At 38.8% G+C, this 23,072-nt stretch overlaps 2 protein-coding genes across 2 annotated transcripts; one reads left to right on the forward strand and one right to left on the reverse strand.

Moving 5' to 3' along the window:
- The first annotated feature begins 4,679 nt into the window (after window positions 1–4,679).
- On the forward strand, window positions 4,680–5,745 carry LOC103449982 (expansin-A9-like). The gene is made up of 2 exons (XM_070809069.1): window positions 4,680–5,200; window positions 5,436–5,745. The coding sequence occupies exons 1-2, from the start codon at window positions 4,680–4,682 to the stop codon at window positions 5,743–5,745; spliced, it is 831 nt and encodes a 276-aa protein (XP_070665170.1).
- Window positions 5,746–7,310: 1,565 nt separating this feature from the next.
- On the reverse strand, window positions 7,311–15,332 carry LOC103449981 (uncharacterized). The gene is made up of 13 exons (XM_008389300.4): window positions 15,095–15,332; window positions 14,592–14,833; window positions 13,543–13,758; window positions 12,270–13,391; window positions 11,015–11,137; window positions 10,136–10,317; window positions 9,824–10,055; window positions 9,447–9,656; window positions 9,210–9,338; window positions 8,671–8,739; window positions 8,263–8,382; window positions 8,001–8,051; window positions 7,311–7,923 (listed from the first exon to the last, which is right to left on the reverse strand). The coding sequence occupies exons 2-13, from the start codon at window positions 14,823–14,825 to the stop codon at window positions 7,741–7,743; spliced, it is 2,871 nt and encodes a 956-aa protein (XP_008387522.3). The 5' UTR covers window positions 14,826–14,833; window positions 15,095–15,332; the 3' UTR covers window positions 7,311–7,740.
- Window positions 15,333–23,072: the final 7,740 nt, after the last annotated feature.

The raw sequence follows: 23,072 nt of genomic DNA on the forward strand, positions 1-23,072 counted from the left end.
ACTGGCGCAAGGAAGAGATAGAAGGGTTTTATTTTGAAAAATTTTCATTACTGTTGGTAAAACCGACAGAACCAATTTTTTAAAATAAAAACCGATAAAAAATTTTCATTACTGTCGGTTAAAACCGACAAAAAAAATGACGCCCAAAATCCTCCCAAAATTTTAAATTCCCTTTCCTAATATTTTAAATTTCCCGCCCCCCAAAATTTTGTTATGATTTTAAAATTCCCTCTCCCAAAATTTTAAATTCCCCCCCCCCCCAAATTTGTTATGATTTTAAAAAATAAAATTTGGTTTAATAAATAAATAAATAATATGTATTTAAATAGAATACATTTTTAAAAATTAAATAAATAATTGTTTGGTTTAATAGATAATAATCCATGTAAAATATGTGATAAAGAAACAAAAAAGATAATTGTACAATGAAAATGTCATCACACAAACTAAATATTGTCTAATCAATACTTGAAAAACATAAATAAAAATTTAGCACAATTTACTTTTCCCACTTCAAAATTTAGGCAAATTTAACGGAGATATGCATTCTACAAAACTAGTTTCCATGATCTAACCGTCAAACTTGTTTGTAGATACTACAAGATCGTACACATAAAAAATCGCAAAAAAAAAACATTCAGAGATTAGGTAACAAAACAAAAATTTTCGACGGTTATAAACGAAAAATCACAATTTACAGCGACACTCTTCTTCCCTATAAGAATGCAATGAACGAATTTGATCTTCAATTTAAAATATTTACACTAGTGTATATCACAAAATCTTATTTTATACTTAATGGAAGTATAATATTAACTCTAAGTGTTTGTTTAATCTACCATTTTGACGCGATATGCATTCTACAAAACTTTTTTCAATGATCCAACCGTCAAACTTGTTTGTACACACTCCGAGATCGCATACGTAAATAATCACATAAAACAAACATTCAAATATTACGTAACGGAACAAAAGTTTTTTACGGTTATAAACAAAAAATCACAATTTAACGGTTATTTTAGCTCCGATTTTAATGATTTTTTACAGCTACACTCCTCAATCCTATAAGAATATAATGAAAAAAAATTTGATCTTCAATTTAAAATATTTACACTAGTGGATACCACAAAATCTTATTTTATACTTAATGGAAGTATAACATTAATTCTTAAGTGTTTATTTAATCTACCGTTTTGACGAGATATACATTCTACGAAATTTTTTTCAATGATCTAACCGTCAAACTTGTTTGTACACACTCCGAGATTGCATACGTAAAAAATCGCAAAAAACTAACGTTCAGAGATTAGGTAACGGAACAAAAAATTTCGATGGTTATAAACGAAAAGTCACAATTTAACAGTTATTTTAGCTCTGATTTTGATGATTTTTTTACAGCTACACTCCTCGACCCTATAAGAATGCAATGAATGAATTCGATCTTCAATTTAAAATATTTACACTAGTGGATAAATCTTATTTTATACTTAATGGAAGTATAACATTAACTCTTAAATGTTTGTTAAATCTATTAATTTGATAGGATATGCATTCTACGAAACTAGTTTTAACGATCCAATTGTCAAATATGTTTGTATATAGCATGTGTAAAAAATCGCAAAAAGAAAAAACATTCAAAGATTATTCTAGCGGTAGTCCAAAATTTTTCTTTGTTCGTGTCGGTTATATCCAACAGGGTCATGAGTGAAAAAAAAACATATATTTAAAACTTGTATTTATTTATTTTTAATCAATATAACATTTTAAAATAATAAAATCATATATGATAGAGTAGATGTTCATGTGTGTTTATGTGCCAGATAATGTGCTTTTTGACGCATTGAAAAAAAAAATTGTTTGATTTATGGATCGTGGGAAATCAGTTCATTAGACTTTAGGGTCATGAGTGAAAAAAAAATTAAAATATGTGTTTATTTATTTATGTATTTATTTTTAATCAATATAACATTTTAAAATAATAAAATTTTCATTTCTGTCAATTATAACCTCCAGAATATTAAAATAATAACCGCCAGAAAGTAAAATAATAAAATAGTCAATTTCTGTCGGTTATAACCGCCACCAGTAACTTAAATACCGCCAGAATATGTCAAAAATATTTTTTTTTTTAAATTCAAAAATACTGTCAGTTATAACCGACAGGATTTTTTTAATATCCGCCAGGACTTTATGTTGGAAATAACCAACAGGATTTTTCTAATATCCGCCACCATCATCTGCCGCCTAAAGCTAATATTGTAGTAGTGGACATCTCCAAGCTAATAACTGATATAACAGAAAGGGGTATTATTGTAATTAGGTTATATGGCTATATAAGGATCGTTTAGCTATCATTTCTTTAAGTTCTTTTGTATACATTTTCTCCATTTTAATCAATACAATCTTTCTGGTTTTTCTCTCTATCATCTTCATCTTTCTTTGTACCAATTCTTCATCTTTTACAATGTAGTTAATATGGTATCAGAGCCACCAAGGCTCACGCCGGATCTTGGTGGTCGATTCCTCTTTTCTCACTACTTTCTATCTTTCTTCCTTATTTTTTTTTTTTTTTTTTTACGCTTATTTTATTAGTGTTTAGTGTTTAGTTTTTGGGGTTTTTTCCTCTGGGTTTCAAGCGCCTTCCTTTCAACGCCAAGAGGAGCCAAAGCAACCAGGCCATGGAGTTAGAGGCTCTCCGCATGGCCTACGACGAAATCAAGAAGGGGGAGAACACCCAGTTGCACAGAGAGGTCGTGCAGAAGATCTCTGAGACTAATCTTGAAGAACTTCAAGAAATTCCCAATTCTGCAAATGAAAAGCTCGTATCTTTGGATTTAATTTCTGGGATCTTGATCCAAGCATTTCCATGGAGAACAGGAATCAAGAACCTCAATTTTTCATCTGGGTTTCCCTGGAAGTGACACAGAGCTGCTTTATCTCCCTCCTCTCGCAAGCTCTCTCCTCCAGTCGCGCTTCCTTACACGGCATCGATACCCGTGACATCATCCACACCTCACGCAAGCTCCCCCATCTTCTCCATGACCAAGATACTGACGATGACAGCTACCGGCCTTCGAAGAGGGCAAGGGCAGATTTCAGAGTGTCAATCAGAGTGTTGGATTCTTCTGGGTTGCTCATTGTCTCCGTGATTGTTTCAGGTGTTGTTATTTCTTTAATTCGAAGATTATAGTCAATTTTTGATATCTGGGTTGCTAAATTCTCAAGATATTGAAGTGGGATATTTCTGATTGATCTGGGATATATGTGTTGATTTGGGTGTTTGTGTTCATCTGCATATATTGCATTGGATATGTTGATGTGAAGAAATACGAAGTTTTGTAGTCAAGAAAGTGTCAATCTTTCAAGACAATGTTATTCTTTCTGCATCAACAATGTGTGGGAGTTTCTGCGATTCTGATGATCTGGTGAAGACATTGGGTGTTTGGTAATCTGAAACGCTTATTTCTTGAAGTTGTGGTCTTTGATGTACTTTCAAGGTTTAATTGAAGTGAAGCTGTGGTCTTGATGTGTTGATCTCTGCAAGTATTAGTTTTCTTGTCAATTTAAAGAAGAAAGTGTCATTCTTTCTATGAGTCTTGGAGTTTCATTCTCCTAAGTTGCAGTATGATTTGGAGTTTCATTCTCCTAAGTTGCAGTATGATTTGTGTTCATGGAGTGTCAGTCTCCTTATTTGGTATTTTTAGTAGAAGTGTGAGATTTGTGTTGTGCTTTGGAGTGTCATTCTCCTTGGCTGATTTGGTTTCTTGGAGTGTCATTCTCCTTGGTAGATTTAGTTTCTTGGAGTGTCGTTCTCCATGGTAGTTTAGTTTCTTTGGAGTGTCATTCTCCTTGGTAGATTTAGTTTCTTGGCAGTGTCAACTATGGATTCTCAGTTCACCGTCGAAAACTTGTTGGATATGTTCAGACCAAGACCAGATTAATATGACAGTTTGGGACTTCATTCTTCTTGCACTTCCTACTGTTTGTGGCATATCTGATACTGTAATTGAAGATCGTTGTGGTGTTGAACATGGCACTGATGAGTGGTATGAGGCACTGGATCGGCATTTTAAGTGGCTTCTTCAATACAAAATCAGTTCATATTTTTGCAAATTTCAAAGATGCTCACGGAAGAACAGGGCATCACTGGGCGTCCTATTTTGAAGGAGAGGAAACTGTCATTACGTTACTTCGATTGGGCGCCGCTGCATCTTTCCCAGATCAATCTCACTTGGCTAGTTCAAACTTCACTTGGATACTCCAGAGTTCAGTTTGAGGGGGGAGTAATAACTGATATAACAGAAAGGGGTATTATTGTAATTAGGTTATATGGCTATATAAGGGATTGTTTAGCTATCATTTCTTTAAGTTCTTTTGTATACATTTTCTCCATTTTAATCAATACAATCTTTCTGGTTTTTCTTTCTATCATCTTCATCTTTCTTTGTACCAATTCTTCATCTTTTACAATGTAGTTAATACAAGCAACAAAGAGAGGGAGGAGTTACAACCATATACAATATATACAGGTTGTGTATTGCTGGCAATGACATTTGAATGAGAGGTAGAGAGTAAACTAGAAACAACTGCAACTGAAAAAATAACAACAATCTTGTACTACATAACATATACCAAGCAGCACAAGAATCTTCAAATTAAAAACAAAGACATTAATCACCATGACATTGCCTAATCTGCGAGCTCTTTTGGGTTCCTTGGCCGTCTTTCTTTTTGTGCTAGCCGACCATCTTCATGTGGTTGCTGCCAACCGCGGCCGGTTTGGAGTTCACCACCCCATAAAGCACCATAAACCAAGGTTCACTGCTGGCCCTTGGAAGCAAGCTCATGCCACATTCTACGAAGGTGGCTCGGGAACGTTTGGCGGAGCTTGTGGTTACCACGACGTGGTTCAAGAAGGCTATGGCCTCGAGACAGTGGCTCTGAGCAATGCTTTGTTCAACAATGGGCTGTCATGTGGTGCATGCTATGAAATCAAGTGTGTGGATGAGCCCCAATGGTGCAAGCCAGGGAACCCTATTCTCTCTGTTACTGCAACCAACAATTGCCCACCAAATTGGAATCAGGCTAGTGACAATGGAGGATGGTGCAATCCGCCACGCGAGCATTTCGATATAGCCAAGCCTGTGTTCTTCAACATTGCTGAGTACAAGGCGGGCATTATTCCAGTCACGTACCGCAGGTGATTAAATATGCATGCATTAAATAGATTGAATTTTTGATACGTATAAACGGTTTTATTACGAATATTAATGTTGTGAGACTCGCAATCTAAACCTCACATTACTAACATAAGGATTTTGATGGTCAATATTGAAAAGCATGATAACATAACATGTACATACATATTAATCGCATAGCGAGAATATTTCCCGTTGTAAAAAAGATTTTAACGATTGCTAGAAATTGTTTTGTAGGGTTCCATGTCAGAAGAAAGGAGGCATGCGATTCACAATAACTGGGAACCCTTATTTCAATGAAGTGTTGGTATGGAACGTGGGAGGAGCTGGGGACATCATCAGCGTGCAGGTGAAGGGCTCCGACAAGCTCAAATGGACAGCAATGAGTCGGATGTGGGGTCAGCGGTGGGTTACCGGTGCCAAGATGGTCGGTGAGTCACTGACCTTCCGAGTTGAAGCAAGTGATAGAAGACACTCAACTTCATGGCATGTTGCCCCAAAGACTTGGCAGTTTGGCCAGACTTTTGAAGGGAAGAACTTCCGATAGATCAAAAGCACGTTATAAGCTTGGATGCTTCGTGCATGTTGAACTCCTCCACACCATATTATGTGAACTAGTTTGGCTTGTCATTACAAATGTATATATACTGACCATGGAATTCTTGCCCGACCATGTAATAATAGAAGCAAGGCACTCGTATACACCATACCACTTTTTCATAAATTGTCCACCTTCAATATTTTTCTTGAGTGGTTCTACACTCACCCGCCTCTCATATCTCTTGACCCACCATATATTCATTTGTCACGAACATTTTCACTAGTAGGTGTTGATTGTAAAATAAGATTGGCAGTTGGAATTACATCACTCTTTTATCTTTTTATTTTTCCAATCGGACATGTCGTTGTTAGATCAGTTGAAAATTATTATTTCTCAATTTGGTTTTCTCGCATGCCTTTCTTCGTTCATGGTTCATATTTTAGTGTCCTAGGCGTTGAGGAACTACATCAATCCATCCTGATTCCTCACAATTGTTCCTTGTGATGCACCAGAACCATGGCCATTACACTACCACAAAATACCATTTGCCTACCCACATAAGAACCACAGTGAATGTAGCTCAATTTTGAGAGATGAACCACTTGAAGATTTTAGTACCCTTCATTCTAGTCCATATCCCAAGCCCACCAAAGGGTTTAGTATTTTAATTTGTTAATCTGCAAATTTTGAGTGTTAAAAGTTTGGCGCTATCTATGAGAAACTCATGCAATTTGGTTGCTTTTTTCACCCAACATCTTAGGAACTTTCTGTGATCGAGGTCAACCGCGCGGGATGACCAGTAGAAGAATGAGAGATGGGGTCTTTTCGGGCAGACCCGAGACGACCCTCCGAAGAGGACGACGAGAAGAGAGGGCCAGGCTCTCCGGAATAGAGGAGAAGATGAATAACATACTTGCCGGTGTTGGAGAGGTGAATGAGGTAAGGAATCTCCTCCACGCCCAAAACAGCCTACTCAAGGAGAAGCATGACGACCTCCTGGAATAGATCAACCAGACGACCGAGAAGATCGGCAGCACTTCCCGAGTGGGGGCTACTCCTAATCCTCCCAGTCCCCCAAGCGACGTCGGGAGCGGAGGTGAGGATGCCCGCGAGGTCATCAACAAAAGGCTCCGAGCAAAGGAGAGTGCTCGAGGAATCAGGGATCGAGCCGTCGAACAGGCAACGAAGCGCTTGATCGAAACTCCACCTGACCGCCCTGACTTAAAGCAGCACCCTGAAGGAAGTCACTAGTGAGGAAATGAAACTTAAAATATAGGTGATCAAATTTTTTCTCTTTTTCATAAAATATAACTAAAATTCGTCGCTTTAACCATAGATGATTTTTCAGACACGTGAAGGGAGGTATCGCTGCACCAGGGTTAAGGGGGCGAGTGCTTTACTTTTGACTTCAGATGTTCTAAACCATTAGATTTAAAAAAAACTAATAAAAATGACTTGAAAACTTTGAGTTTTATCGATAAAGACAAAATAAAGGATAAAGTGAATAGTATCAAAATTGACTTTCTAGTGTAAAAATATGATTTTTCGTTAAATTAAACAGTACTGGAAGCTTTTCGTTAAAATTCCTTTAGATTTATGGTAAATTTAAGTAATTGGAACAGTGTTGGCATCAACCAGATAAAATGTTTAGTAAGATTTCCTCGGCTACCGTTAATAAACTACAACAAGAAGTCTGATTTAAACTGGCTACCAAATTGGAGTCTCCCCTATCCTTTCCACTACAAGATTCCCAGCAGAACACCGGGCGATTTTCAGTGCCTTGAAAACTCTGGGATGAACCACCACCAGTGCAGTATGCAAACAACGAAACGTAAACAATTTGAGGAAAACTTCTGCACTTGTCTTGATGAAACTGACAGTAGCATTGGGCATCCACGAGGCCCTTCCAGTCAGTGAAGAATACTTCAACACTAATAGGCTTAGCGTGCATTAATCCCACAACGCAAATTTCTCAAAACAGCCAGTTATTGTAGACTTAACTCATTTGTCGAACAATCTAACATGTACGTCACTTGGATTCTTGCTCTTTCTCCTCCTCTTTCTTCCATTTTCTTCTCTCGTATTTGTCCTTGCTTCTAGACTCTTAGAATGCTGCGCACGAATTTCCTGTAACTTTGATTTTGCATCTTGAAACAATCCACCTGATTTCGAAGCCCTCAGTTGCTGAAACATGAAACCTAATGAGTAAAAGTATTTTCCTTGGACGATAAAACATATAGCCAGAAATTTAATGGCCGCACCTTAATATGCTCCATTGCTGCAATGTTGTAACCAATAGTATCTTTGCATTCCTGAGAGAGATTAAATCCTCATCATGTAAAAGCCAATCTTTAAATTGTAAAAGTTTTTACGCAGAAACTACATAAAGGGGAACTTCCGTAGCATCCTTTTCTTTTATACACAATTAACTTCATGTTACTTTTGGATCAAGGCAGCAGTAGTAACAAGTGTTATATTAACATAATAAAATTTCTCTGTACAAATGTGCAACATTACGATTACCTTAACTCTTGGATAAATCTCTTCCAACTCTGACAACACAAGTCTGGCTGCCAGCGTACTAAGTAACTGATTATAATGTATCTGCACCAGGAATGTACAAACCCTGCAAACAAGTTCAATCTGCAAAAAAAATAAAAGTTGAAAACGCTTTAAACACTAAAACTTAAGATTTTTTCATTCCTTTATAACATTTCATGTCAGCCCTAAGGCAATAACCGCCTACAAATTGTGTAAAATAAATAAATACAAGCATGAGTGCTGAATGCTTACAGTAATTACAAGTTCTAACGAATATGTGATAAATAATAACCACTTGGAAAAAAACTGGGTTAAAAGATAGATAAAGGCATGTGCAACAAATAAATATCAATAGATGCCAATGTTTTGAACAAGTGTAGAGACGCCAACCTTATCAGGATTCGAAGTCCAGTCCTTCAAGAAAGACAAGAGCTTCAAAGCGTCTGAGAATGATAGAGCCTGCAAATAATGCAGTTCAAATTAGCCTTACATTGGAACTGAAACGGTGAAGTTACAACTACACTTGACCATATAAAGATATATAGTAAAATCCCAGGGAGAGAAGTTAAAATGGCTTCAGAAAACAAAAGATGCACAGTGCACTCTGATTTTTGAATCAGTTGATTTCATTGGAGTAGATTGCCAGCAGCTTTAATTGAGAATTTGAATATATACAAGTACAGTTGTACGAGCTTCTTCAGGCAAAGTGGATGGCACAAAAACAAAATCCAAAAGGAAACTAAACACAAGGACCCGATTCATTTTAGTAACGCCACATTCCATTTACTGATTCAACAAAACTAAACCAAATATGCATTTGAAGAAATACCAGCTAAAGAAAAAAGTCAAACTACTAAAATGTTGAGCTAGCAGTAAGGGACTTTCACTTGTTTCAATGAGTAGCCATGTAAGGAAAACCACAAGCATACCAGTAGCGTCTGTTCCAGATCATTTGTCTGAACATTTGAAAGGGCACGAAGAACATAATCAGATGGAGAGAGCCCAAGCAAAACAACATTTGGTTGTAACTCAGCAACTTTCCCCTTGCTTTTCTCCTCCTGAAAGGCATGGTGAGAGAATTGAATTGAGATACCACGGAGATTATGTTGCAGTGTTAAACTAGAGATCAAACTGGTAGAGATTATACAGCAAAAAACCAAACAGACCTCATGTTCGGCGATTCGCTTCAATTCTACCTCTGCTATATCTAGTGCGTCAATAATTGAATCAGTAGCTGTAATTGTTTCTTTTGATTTCTTCCCTGCTAAGGCCACAGCTCCCTCTTCAGGAATTTCTTCCGTGGGTGCATACTTGTTCTCAAATGCATTATCGAGGTCAGACTCAAACATCTCTTCCAACCTTTTCTCTTTCTCTTCCTGCAATTTCAAATGAAAATTTTAGTAAAGCAACAGGCATGTCATACAGAAGTCCCATTTTTATCCTAAAGCATCACCAGAAGAGATAGACAAACTACAGAATATAAAAAAGTAAAAACAAAAGTTCAAGTGTAAAGTCTCTTTCATCCTTCACAAGAAGCAATTACCTCGATAAAAAAGGGCTCTTCAGTACGATCCCAACGACGTATTGATCGGTCATGAGATCCCGTAACAATGAAATCACCACGGTTACTAATTCCAAGGCACCAAACATCCGCATGGTGTCCCTCAAGAGTTAAAAGCAACTCAAATTTATCAGCGTCCCAGTATTTGACTAGGCGATCTTTCCCGACACTAAACATGTAATGTGTATTTCGTACAAATTGCACCGCCATGACACTGCATCATCGAACAATTCACTAAAATTGCCAATGAACTTCAGACATCAAAATTTATGTTTGTTCATACAAAAACTATACCTGTCAGCATGAGCGAATATGGATTTATGACAATCACCAAAATCTAAACCCCAAATCTTCAAATTTTTGTCAGCAGATCCAGTCACTAATAGATCGCCATCAGATGATAAATCCATGCATAGAACAGGCAGCTTGTGACCATATAAGGAAAGGAAAGGTTTCAACGTATCCATATAGTAAACCTAAGAATAGGAAGCATAAATGCATTTAGGGTTTCAACGTATCCATATAGTAAACCTAAGAAAGGAAAGGCTTCAACATAACCACATTTTTACACTAAAAAGTCAATCTTCGTACTATTCACTTTACCCTTTATTTTGTCCTTATCGTTAAAACTCAAAGTTTTCAAACCCTTTTCATTAGTTTTCCTTTAATATTAAGGGGAACAACAATAAATCTTCAGGATACAAAATGTTTTCTCCAAACCCTATAATTTGATCAAAACTAATCCTGAGCATTTCTTACCAGAAGTTTTCATCAAAGATAGCTTATAGACATCATGATCGATTTAATCAATCTTACCAGAAATTTTCATCAAAGATAGCTTATAGACATCATGATCGATTTAATCAATCTAATATCCGTATCCTCACTATTTTAGTTTCAGATGCTATGGTACTGATCTTTACATAATTAATCGAGCATTTCATGCATGAAAAGAGAGGTACTACTTCTGAAAATGTAGATACAGAATATAGATGCTAAACAAAAGTCAAACTAAATAATGATACCTATTCACATGTACAACATTTCTTAGAGTTGAATTTCAAAACTACATATTCTGTTGGATAACAATCTACGAAGAATCTAACATAAGAAACAACTGAAACCAAATGAAGACATAATGAAAATTGAGTGGGTAAGATTAGTCAATTTGACCTTCACTGTGCAGTCCAACAGAGCAACCAAAACATATTTTGCATCAGGGCTGACAGCAACCACAAGGACATCATCATTCATCTTCATAGTCCTTACATTTGACACCGTTAGGTGCTTAGAGTCCTGTTTCAAACATAGTGAATCTGGATATTAAGATTTTTAATGAGAAAAAAAAAACAGAGATAAACAACATCTAGAATGAAATAGAAGATACAGCCATTATAAATGATCACATTCCCTCACCACTCACTAGATATATATGCCCACTCAAAACCTTAAATGGTGGCTCATCCAAATTTACAATTATACTTGCAAATGATTTAAAGCATCCAGGAGTTATAGCAGAACATATTTCAGTTTATATATCACCAAAGCAGTTTATGGATTTTAGAGAACAGTCCAAACAGGTTATATTGTCACTTTTCTAAGATAAATAAATAAATTAAAACAGCGCCATTTTCAAACATATAGCAGGTTACTACGTTCAGATAGTAATTTAATCTTTCATGAAATTATAGTTATGTTATGCGGTCTCTGAATTGCAGGACCCCATCCATTGCCCTACCTGGCAGACAAGAAGTATGACATTTCATTAGAGTTATTTGTCAGGTCGTTGAACACTTGTTTGAGTACATAAGCATGTTTATAGTTTATCCCGTATTTTACTATCTTCCATGTTTCTTTTTCTCGGTGGATCAGGTATAGCCTGACCCAGGAGACTATCCATTCATGACATTCCCAAGAATGTAACACCAAAATTGGTAGGACCAATTAAACAAACAACACAAACCGAGTCTATAATAAGAAACAACAAAGACATAATACCCCAATATCAATCAAGAAATCGTGGCAGTCAAGAAGGCAAATCTCTGTAAATTATTCCACAAATGTGCAGTAAGTTTAACTAGCCAAAAGTAAATATAATCCAAATATTTTCTTTCTAAGCTACAGTGTAGAACAGATCCTACAATATCTTAAACTCCAACTATAACATAAAAACCACAAACATAAACAAATTTCCATCTGTAAAGAACTCTTATGAATAAAAGGAAATTAAAAAGGAGAATTATATGATATAAAAATAAATAAATAAATACAAAAGAATTGTTCATATCAAAAAGTGTTGTGAACATGTTGAGCAGGTTGAGAACTGTATCATGCTTCAGAACTACGTAGTGTATCCCAAAAGAAAAAAGCATACTGATAATACTACAAGATTAGAACTGCAAGTAGAAAGAAGGTAAATATTACATACTTGGGGAGACTTTTGTTTAACTTGGTATTCCCAAAACTTCACATCGTGATCTGCACTTCCTGTGACAAAACCATTTTCATTGGGAATGGCTGCAATGGAGCCAACAGTGCCACCATGAGCTTCCACTACTTCAATGCAAGTGCCACTTCCAATGTCAATAATTTCCACTGTTCCGCCTTTAGTTCCGACAAGTGCATACTTGCTATTAGGAACGATAAAACCACACATGCCATATCCAGAATCAATAGTTCGAAGGCAGGAACCAGTGCTTGGATTCCAAATCTTTACCGCATTGTGACTAGTTGACATCAAGAGTGTGTTGTCTGAGCTAAGTGTAACACTTCTGACATCAGACCGGTGCCCTTGGAGCTCTATAGTATGTGTTTTTGTTGTTGCTTTGCTTTCAATCGAATAAAATTCCAATGAATTATTGTTCAAAGACAAAGCTATTGTAGCTAGCAAACTCTTTGGAGTGTTAGGACAGAAAGAGATGGAGCATATCTTTTTGCTAGCTCGAATAGTTTGAAGAAGCTTGAAGACATCAGGAACCATAACCACAGGACTATTTCCTTCTTCTCCAGCTCCGTGATTTGTGTCGCCATTTTCCATCACCTCAGTTGCCCCTTTTGCAGATTTTTTTTCTTTCTTCCGGTGAAGCCTACGTTTTGCCTTACGCTTTGATTCAGCCTCATCTAGTACCTGGAATACATCTACTGTCTTACCTGCCACTTGACAAGCCAACAAATTACCAGACTTGTTGAATCTCACAGTTGCAACTCTATCCTTGCTTTGTCGCTGAACTTCACCAAACAGTTTCAAAACTTCCCATTTATTTTTGGTCGATGACTCTCCATCATTCACAATTTCATTTTCGCCTATATTAGAAATGGATTCCTCATGTATCACTTCATGCTTAATTGTGTAAAACCTAAGTTCTGGATCCGAAGACCCAGTGACCAAATATCTTTCTTCTGCATCACTGTCTATGGACCAAATTTCGCTATGGTGGCCACTAATTGTCTGCATGCAATGCTGGGTATCAAGATCCCACACCCTCAAAAATTTATCTTTTGAGGAACTGACGAGTTTTTTACCAGAATCCAGGAAAAGGAGGTCAGTCACCTACATTACATGAATGAAACAGACTAAATAAATTATAGTGCTGTAGTGTCAAACTCGGAAATGATGTAAGTAAGATCAACAAGCAAAGCCCATCACTCGTTCCAGTAAATCCAAAATTTATAGGTTTAATTTGGAAAACTGTAATACAAACCTGATCTCGATGGCCACGGAGGCGATATAGGCCGGTCTCACCAACCACATCCCATAATATAATGTCATTATCTTTTCCTCCAGATGCAAGCATAGATCCAAGCTTGTTGTAGCGTAAAGCGGTGACAGCTCCTTTATGTCCATTCAATGTGGTCTCGCAGGTTCCTTTGTCGGAATCCCAAATTCTTATACTACCATCAGCATACCCACTAGCTACCTGCAATCAGAACTAGTTACACCTTTTATATCCACCATACCTAACTTTTTAGAACTCTAATCATATATCTTTTGTTAATACATTCAAATTCCATTGGGACTTTTCTCTTCATTTAATTGTAGTTTCCTATCAAACGTTTACTGGGATTGACAATTTGACATTAACCCAACACAGTTACGCAATTGGTAAATAAATAAATAAATAATTTGAGGTACTCAGTTTCAATTTTGTTGGAGGAGGTTGTGCGTTTCAAATCTAATAGACAAACATTTGTTGATTAAACCAAAATAATTAGTCAGAAAATTAACATCGTGACAATGTTGTTGCTTATTGATCCAAGTTTATTTTATTTCAAAAAACCCAAAGACAAGGTACAAGTGATACAAATATTACAAGGTCCCTCCAAAACTTTAAATTGAGACCCACAAAAAAGAAAGATTGTAGTTGGCATCTTGAAAAGACAACGGGGGCTAAGCATGGAGACAAAGTTTCTACTCACAGCTTGATAGTTGAGATGGCTTTGCAGACTTTATATGAGATCATAACAGAAACAGACATAGTTGGCATCTTGATATTAGACACGCTCTATAGTCTATATGTGCTTTCGTGCTTTTTCTTGGATTTTATTATTGAAAGTGATGAGACTGAGGGATCAAAGAGAAGGGTACTTTGAACCATGCCCTGCTGTTTCTGTTATGAAGTAAGAAGGGGGCGGAATGTAGGATTTAATCTCTATATACTAATTTATCATCAAGTGGACTAAATTCAACTAAAACTACATCCTCTGCTTACTTGAGCCAACTTACACATAGCAACTCAGTTCGAAAGCTTACCATAGAAGTATGCGAGGATGCGATGGAGGTGACAGATAGAGAGTGTCCCCGCGATGCAGCAGCAGGGATTAGTGTTCTGGTACAAACGCCTTGCCGTACATGCCACACACCTACCTTCTCCAAGGCCGGAGCAAGAAGGTGCTTCCCGGAGCTGCCGTATGTGATGTTGGAATCGACGGAGACAATGACACCGAAAGCCACCGCCTGCTCATACCGCAGGTACGACTTCACCATGGCTAATTCTGCATAACGAAGAGTAATTGAAGCAGCAGATAAGGGCTTACTGAAAAGTAATTTCTAAGACATTGGATACAAACATCAAAACCCAAAAGCCAAAAATTGAATAAATATCAGCTTTAAGATTTCACCGCCATCAATTCTATAATTTGATTAAACACAATTCCAGAAAAATAAACAATTTGAGCCACTGAAAGACTGAAACTTTATCGATTTTGGAAAAGTCGAAAAGAAATCGTGGGCAATTTGGGTTAAAAGCTAAATACCTCTGGTTCTCCGAAGGTCCGGACTGAAACTATGGCCACTGGGCGCCGGCGGAGAGAGACGGAGAAAGGGAGGGACTACAGAGAGGAGTGTTTTCTGTTGTTGAGGATTACAGACAGGAATTAGGAAGGAAGGAAGGTGAGCGGGAGGAAGAAGGGTTTAGGGTTTAGGGTTTTATGTTTACAATTACCATAATACCCTATCCTTTTTAATTTATTAAAATTGCTAAGAGTTAAAATGGGTTTTGATTTGCACTAATTTAATGTTTGCATTAATTTCATGTCTAATTAGACGTTAAGTGGTGATGTGGCATAGACTTTGTCACATTTTAAGCTACTCGTTGACTGTCAATTTCAATGTTTAGTACTTTACTCTTTTAAACCTTTTAAGAAATTGACAATCAATGAGTGCTTAAAGTGTGGGCTAAGTCTATGCCACATCACCACTTAACATCTAACTAAATGATGAAATTGACGGAGACGTTAATTGATACAATTCAGAAATCACATGGTGTAAAATGCAAAAATTTAAACGTCATGGTTTATTTTGCAAATAACCCCCAAACTTGTGATATAAAATGCACTTAACCCAAAAATTATTTTTGCTCAAAACAGAATTGGACAAAGCCGGAAAGAAAGCCCAAAGATCAAAGTATGAAACTGAAACTTAAAGCCCATCAAAGATGGGAGGTTGGTCCATACGCCACTGTGCCAAATCCCATCTACCAATATCTTACCATGATCATGATTGGAAAGCTAACGGTTCCGACTATAATATTTACATAATAAAAGTACATTAATTATAAGTTTGTAACCTCTGATTTAGCCATTTGGACACTCCACCACAAATGGAAGAACAAACAATTCCGACTATAATATTTATATAATGAAAACACGTTAATTATAATTTGGTGAATCCATTTGGATACTCCACAACAAATGTTGCCCTTGCCCTAAAGTGCCTCTACTGCAGCATGTAGACTTCTCAATGGTTATATAATTAACCGCGGCAAGTGGTCTAGTGAAATTGTGATAGAGTTTCTAGTCATGTGTACTCCTTGGTCTTTTGTTCGACGTATGAAACTGACAAAAACATGGGTAATGCTCTGGTTGAAAGCTTCGGGCTTCACTGAAGATTAGTCCTACCTTTTGGGATGTGGGATACCTTAAGCTTGGGAAAAAAAAGTTCATATAGTTTACAGATCATTAGAACGATTCAAAAGAAAGACGTACTTAAACCCATCTTCTATGAATTTAATAGTATAATTTGCATGCATGCCTGTGATAAAAGTAGCAATCGATAAATATTAAGTAGTTGAATTAATTGATTATTCTTCTAAGTAATTGATTTATGGAAGATAGAAGGTCTTAATCATCCTTATCATATTGATGAAGTTCTGAAAGGCTTCTCCACTCAAATGGGCATGAACCAATCTCCTGAAGCTGCCGCGGGCGCATATACTCCAGCAATTGATAGAATAATTAGGTTTTGTCGATATAAATTTCCGCCGTCTTCAGTCTTAAAGAAAATGCACCTGCAAAACAATCAACATATTTGATAAAAGACCTAAGCCTCACGCACCCACGAGGTGTGGTGGGCTAATGGATCTCTGATGCCTAAGTCAGTTTATCTGAGAAGAGTAAAGTGTTTAGGGCTTTTTTAGGGTAGCAAAAGCTTCTTAAATTTGGTAGAATATGAAGTATTTATAAGAGGAGAGGACCGGCCATAGTGTTAGGGTTTTACCTACACATGGCTTCATCCTATTGGCCAAGGTTTATGGAGAAATATTCTCAAGATATTAAATAGGAGATAATATCTTGAGATAATGGAGTAATTATCCCTAATTGATTTAAATTAGGATTACTTACTGGAATGGAGTCAATCTTCAATTGGGAATGTATTAAAGATATGATTTGGGTAATTAATTCTTATCTTTAATGCTTTCACAAGATATGATGTGGGCAGTCGTATTCAGTTGTTAGGACCTTCAAGGGTGTGAGAACTGCGCATGGGAGTATTTGAGGAGTCTGCCCATTTATTAAGGGCAATCTTATCTTTCTTGAGCAAAAGTTCACATGTCGCCTCTAGAATTTTTGGGATTATTTTAGGCTCCACAAATGCCCCCACACCTGCTGGGCTGCACGTAGGAAAATGGCAGTAGGTTTAGAAATCCCAAGCTACATGGACTTGTAGAGTTGTTTCCCTATTTGAACTTGATCTCCTTTCTTGATTTGGAGATAGACTTTTTCTAGGAAAAATTGCCCCCAATACCTATTTAATTCTGCCTTAAGCAGAGGATTAAATAAATTTGGAGAACAATCATCATTCCAACAAGGAAGAGAGAAGCCAGAGGAAAATTTTCCCCCCTCCCCTAACTTTCTTCTTCTCTTGCCCATGCAAAGAGTTGTCTCTCATTGTTGTTGTTCTTCTACGTGCCGCACCAAAGTAAGAAAAGACTTGAATTTTCTTATTCTTGATTTTTTTTTTGGAGTTTTGGGACTTGAAAAATTGGCTCGACGAGGGTTGAGGAGGCGTGAGAAACACGTGGCAAGGATGTCATGGAATTGCTGGTGGAGCGGCATAGGGATCGATTGGCATGGGCCAGGTGATCGGCTCAGCTTGGGCCAAGGTGACCGATGCACTAGGCGCTGGGCTGGGCAAGCCTTGAGGCTTTAGCCCATCTAGGTTGAGCTTGCACGGGCCTGATATAGTGGGCGGAAATGAGAAAGAGATCGGCATGGGCCGGGTCTCTTTTGCTGGCATGTTGGGTTGAAAGACCTTAGGCCCTTTGTGGTGCGTTGGGTGCGTGAAGGAGAGGGAGTCAGGTCTAGGCCGTGGGGCTTGGTTGGCTGCTGGGCTCCTGCGATTTAGGCCCATACTGCACAGAGAGAGTGAAGGCTGGGCCGTAGGGCCTAGCATAGGGGCACTGGGCTCTACAGTCCTTTATTATTATTATTATTATTGCAAGTTGCCTCTTAAATATTTTTTTTCTTTGCACTTTTTGTAAGGACTTTGAGATGTCTTCTTCCGATCTAAAAAATGATGAGTATCTTCTACCTTTATACTGTCAAGGTGGTTCTTCCGGTAAGGTGGGCTACTTCAAGGTTACATATGTCAAGATCAATTCCGATAACTGTTTCAGGATTTTCTTGAGATGTACAAGCATGTGATTCCGTCAGGGGTTCGTGTTAAGCTGGTGAAGGATGATAGCGGCTATAAACCGTGCGACAAGGGTGCCATTGCTAAGAAGAGGGCTATCAAATTCCATCTGTATTACTTCGTGTTAGGATTTACTTTTCCTATGCTGCATCTTTTCCAGGAGGTGATCTGCTCCATGAAATGCGCGCCTGTTCAGTGCTCCCCAAATGCAGTTCGTGCAATGGTGGGGTTCTCATACTTGAGCAGGTTCTTTGATCTTGGCTTGACCATAATTGAGTTATGGTACTTCTTTGAAATTGGCCACAAGGAATGAGTGGGACAGTTGAGGTCTTACCATAGACTGTTTAATGCTTCCTACAAAGGTGATCATGAGTGGGCGAGGGACACCTTGGAGGTTAGTGGAGAGTAGGAGTCTGACTCCTCTCCTTAGCTACGTGTTCCGACTGTCTTTATCAATGGCAAGTGAACTGCTTCATTCCTGGCCTGCTTGAATTTTTGTTGAGCTGCTCTGCGACTTCAGTTTACTGATTGTCCTTCTTACTTTGTGTAGATTTGGAATTTAACTCAACTCTAAGAATTTCGGTGGATATGAAGAAAGTGCATATCGCCTTGGGCATTCCTGCTGAGTATCATGAGTGGCGCTGGCTGCTTAATCTTATTCTTCAGGATAAAGGCAGGCTACTTCCGAAGGAAAAGATAAAACGGATAAAAGATGAGGCGCTTGGTCTTCCGATCGCTGCTGTAGAGCCTGCTACCAATGAGGGTGGGAAGAAGAGATTTTCCTCACCTGTTTATGAGCCTTCAGCTGAGAAGAAGCCAAGGATTTCTTCTGCTGCTCGCAGGGGCTCGTCTGCTGCTAAGAAGCTTGTCATCGATCTTACTTCTCCCAAATGGACAAAAAATACCGTTGAGTCTGAGCCTGTAAAACCTACTACTCCGAAAGTGGCCACGACCATTGTTGAAATGATTGCTCGGCGAAAAGGTTTGGTGGTACCTCTGGTGTCTGGGTTCGTGTCGAAGCGCGTGTCGAGAGCTAAGTTTGATTCGGCTTCTGATAGGCTCGCCACTACGAAAAGCATGAAAGTGGATCCTACTGCTAAGGTGGTGCCTGGGCTTGTTCCTCATTCTGTTGTGACTAATTCGTCTGATGAGAAAGGGAAGTCTGCCCGCACGGGCAATTGTGAGAGATCCACTAAGTCTAAGGTTGGGGAGTTTCTAAAGGTTTGTGCACTGCTGAAGGCTTACTTGCTTGAGGACATTGATGCGTGCGGTCAATTTGTTGACAATGTTGGGAAAGTTATCGTCCGCTCAAACTCTTTTGTGAAGCATCCTGCCTACTCGATGAGGTTTTCCTTGCTTGCTACAATGCATAAGACTTTGATCTTGGCAGCTAAGTCTATGCGCGTTGATCAGAATGTTGTCAAGTGTGCTAAAGAGGCTGAAGTGGCATTAATGACTCAACTTCGCTCGACTGCTGAAAAGATCGTGAATCTCGAATATGAACTCACCATTTTGAAGAGGTCTAATGTCACTACCCCCACTTCTATGCAGCTAGAGACCGCTCATCAGGAGGTTGCCCATTTGAAAGCTAAGCTTAGTACGACTCAGGTGATGTTGGAAGCTACAAAGAAGGAAGTTAGTCGTGTTGCACCAGTGGTCAAAGACCTTGAGTGTGTCAATTCTGAGTTATGATCTGCTTGTTTTGCCAAGGAAAATGAACTTGTCTTCATGCATGCTGAAATGTTTCATTTCAAGAATGTTGCCAGTAAGCTTGAGTTCAAGGAAGTGGATCTGCAAGGTGCGTTGTCTGCTAGCGAGAACCTAAAAAAGGAAATGTGTAAGCTGTAGGACGCTCACACTTGGCTTGTTGAAGAGAATGTGCAAATGAAGAATGAGAAGGTCGGTCACGAAATGACGTTTCCTTCTTGTCAGGCCGATTTCTACAAGCTTGGCTATGTAGATCATCTTCAGGGTAAGGCCATCGGATTATGAGTTTTCCAAGAATGACTTCAAGACTTTCTTCATTTCTCCGGTTAATCTACTTGATTTCTTGTTCGAGGCTGCCTTTAGTGGAGCAGCTGAGGATCAGGCAGTCCAGGCACGGGTGGCTAAGGATGAGCTGATGGAAGCTTTAGCTACTAAGAATGGTGCGACTACTAAAGGCGTGGTAGTTAAGGGACCAGTGGTTGCACAGGCTGCCGATGAGTAGTCTTTTTACTTAGACTTAGGAATTTTGTTCTTTTCATCTTCGTTCGGCTTTATTTAAACTTTGTTGGCCTTCGAGCTGGTTTATCAATTTGCTAGAAATTTAATAAATAGTTTTCATTTATTTGCTTTATCCTTTTATTTCGCCATGTTTTTTGCAAAACTTTACCTTAGGATGGGCAGCTAGGTGAGTTGCCTTAATGGAGCAGTCAATCCCACATCGTCACTTAGGTTTTAGTCTCGGTTTTGACACTCAATGAGCTTTACCTGCAAGAGGAAAAATGTAAGATTTCTAACTTATAGAGCTGGCAACTAACCTATAGCCTCCGAAAGGAAGCAGGCAAGTTCGCGTAGCTGCTATAGTCACGAATCTCGGTTTTAGAAGCTTCACAAGCCTTGGTCCTCCCGGGGCATAAATTACGAAAATTTTAACTTATAAAGCCAAACACGTGCTTCTAGTAGAAAGCAAAGGAAATTCGTATAGTTGCTACAGTCGTACATTTTGGCTTTAGCAGTTGCACGAGCATTGGCCCTCACGGGGCATGTTGCAAAACTTTTAACTTATAAAGCCGGTGGCTGGACATGTGCTTCTTGTAGAAAGCAGAGGAAATCTGTGTAGCTGCTATAGTTGTGAATCTTGGCTTTTGAGGCTTTATGAGCCTTAGCCCTCCCATGGCATAAATTGCGAAATTTTTAACTTATAGAGCCGACGGCCGGACATGTGCTTCTTGTAGAAAGCAGAGGAAATCCGTGTAGTTGCTATAGTCGTACATTTCGGCTTTAGTGGCTACATGAGCCTTGGCCCTCCCGGGGCATGTTGCAAAACTTTTACCTTATAGAGTCAACGGCCGGACACGTGCTTCTCGTAGAAAGCAGAGGAAATCCGCATAGCTGCTATAGTCTTGAATCTCGGCTTTAGAGGCTTCACGAGCTTTAGCCCTCCCGGGGTATAAATTGCGAAATTTTTAACTTATAGAGCCGGCGGCTGGACACGTGGTTCTCATAGAAAGCAGAGGAAATCTGCATAGCTGCTATAGTCGTACATTTCACCTTTAGCTCTTGCAAAACTTAAATCGTAGACCGTTGGCTAGAAGCGCTATTTTTAAATAAGCAAATGGGTCTGCGTAGTCATAACAGGTGTAAGTCTCGGCTTATAGATCGCCTTGGGCTGCCAGTTATTGGTTTGTCGACCCGGCATCTCACTTACAGAAGTAGACGACCCGCATGACCACTTTAGGCATTGTCCCTAGTTCTCGAAGGCATTTTAGGCTTAAGGTGTTGGCAGAATCGAGTCTCAGAGACCATATCCTTCTAAGTTATAGCTTGATTCCACAGGTCGCTTAACTAGTATTGCAACACTTTAAAGCCAAGCTACGTTCATGAAGACTTACACGTCGATGACAAACCATTTAGTCGCGTGAATTCTTTCATGGGCAGTAATCTTGCACTTAGCGTCTCTTCCGATTAGAGACCCGGGCTCCGGCGGAATTGAATCCTTCAGTCGGCTAAGTCTTTCTAGGAGAAAGCTATTGTGGCAAATTCTGGGAGTCATTCAGTGCATGTAGTTGATGCATTCAGGAGAAACTGAACAGTCGTAAAACCTATCCATGTCTGGATATCCCAAATCAATTTACCCTTTCCTGATGGGAGAGCACATGCCATATTTGCAAGGGTAGGGGCATCTTCTGCTGTCATAAGGGTAGTCAGTTTGTTTATGCATTCGGCCCATGCTTGTGAATAATTCCTTCAATCTTCATTGAAAATAGAGAAATGTATTAACTTTGCTTATAGGCAGTAATAGTATAACAACTTATAATCCTCGGCATGTGAGGTCTTGTTCGTCGAACTGCTTGAGTTTTCGAACTTTATTTGTCTTGTACAAAGTCCAATGAATGGTGAGAGGTCAAATACAGTACTTTCTCAAGTTGTAAGCATTCCATTACTTTTCGATCTCTTTGTCACTCATAGTGGTGAGGGTGTAACTGTTATTTCCGCCTACTCGGCTGATTTTGTATGGACCTTCCCAAGGGGAGCCATCTTTTTGGAGCTTTCCCGACAGGTGGTTATGAAGGATTTTCTGATGACTAAGTCTCCTAGCTGGAACTACCGGATCTTCGCCCTCTTGTTGTAATTGGATAAGAGTTGCTGCTGATAGGCCGCAATGCAGGTGATAACATTCTTGCACTCTTCCTCTACCAAGTCTAAGTTTGTGGCCATCTCCTTCTCGTTCTGCTTGAAATTCGATAGTGCAGTACTGATGCTTGGCACCACGACATTGAGAGAGATGATCTCCTCAGAGCCCTATGCCAAAGAAAATGGAGTTTTACCGATTGCTCGTCTCTTGGTGGTGCGATACGCCCACGGAACATCGGGGAGCTCGTCTGGCCACTTGCCCTTCTTGTCTGAGATGGACTTCTTGAGGCAATCGAGAATGGTCTTGTTGGAAGCCTTGGCATGTCCATTGCCCTGCGGATACTAGGGCGTGGACATGTGCTGCTTAATGCCGTATTTTTCGAAGAACCTTACTAAGTCTTTGCCCAAGAACTACGGACCATCGTCTGTGATGATGGAGTAAGGGATGCTGAAGTGGCAGATGATGTTTTTTCATATGAAGCA

The sequence above is a fragment of the Malus domestica genome, chromosome 12, assembly GCF_042453785.1.
Source record: "Malus domestica chromosome 12, GDT2T_hap1".
In the NCBI taxonomy this organism is placed as follows: domain Eukaryota; kingdom Viridiplantae; phylum Streptophyta; class Magnoliopsida; order Rosales; family Rosaceae; genus Malus; species Malus domestica.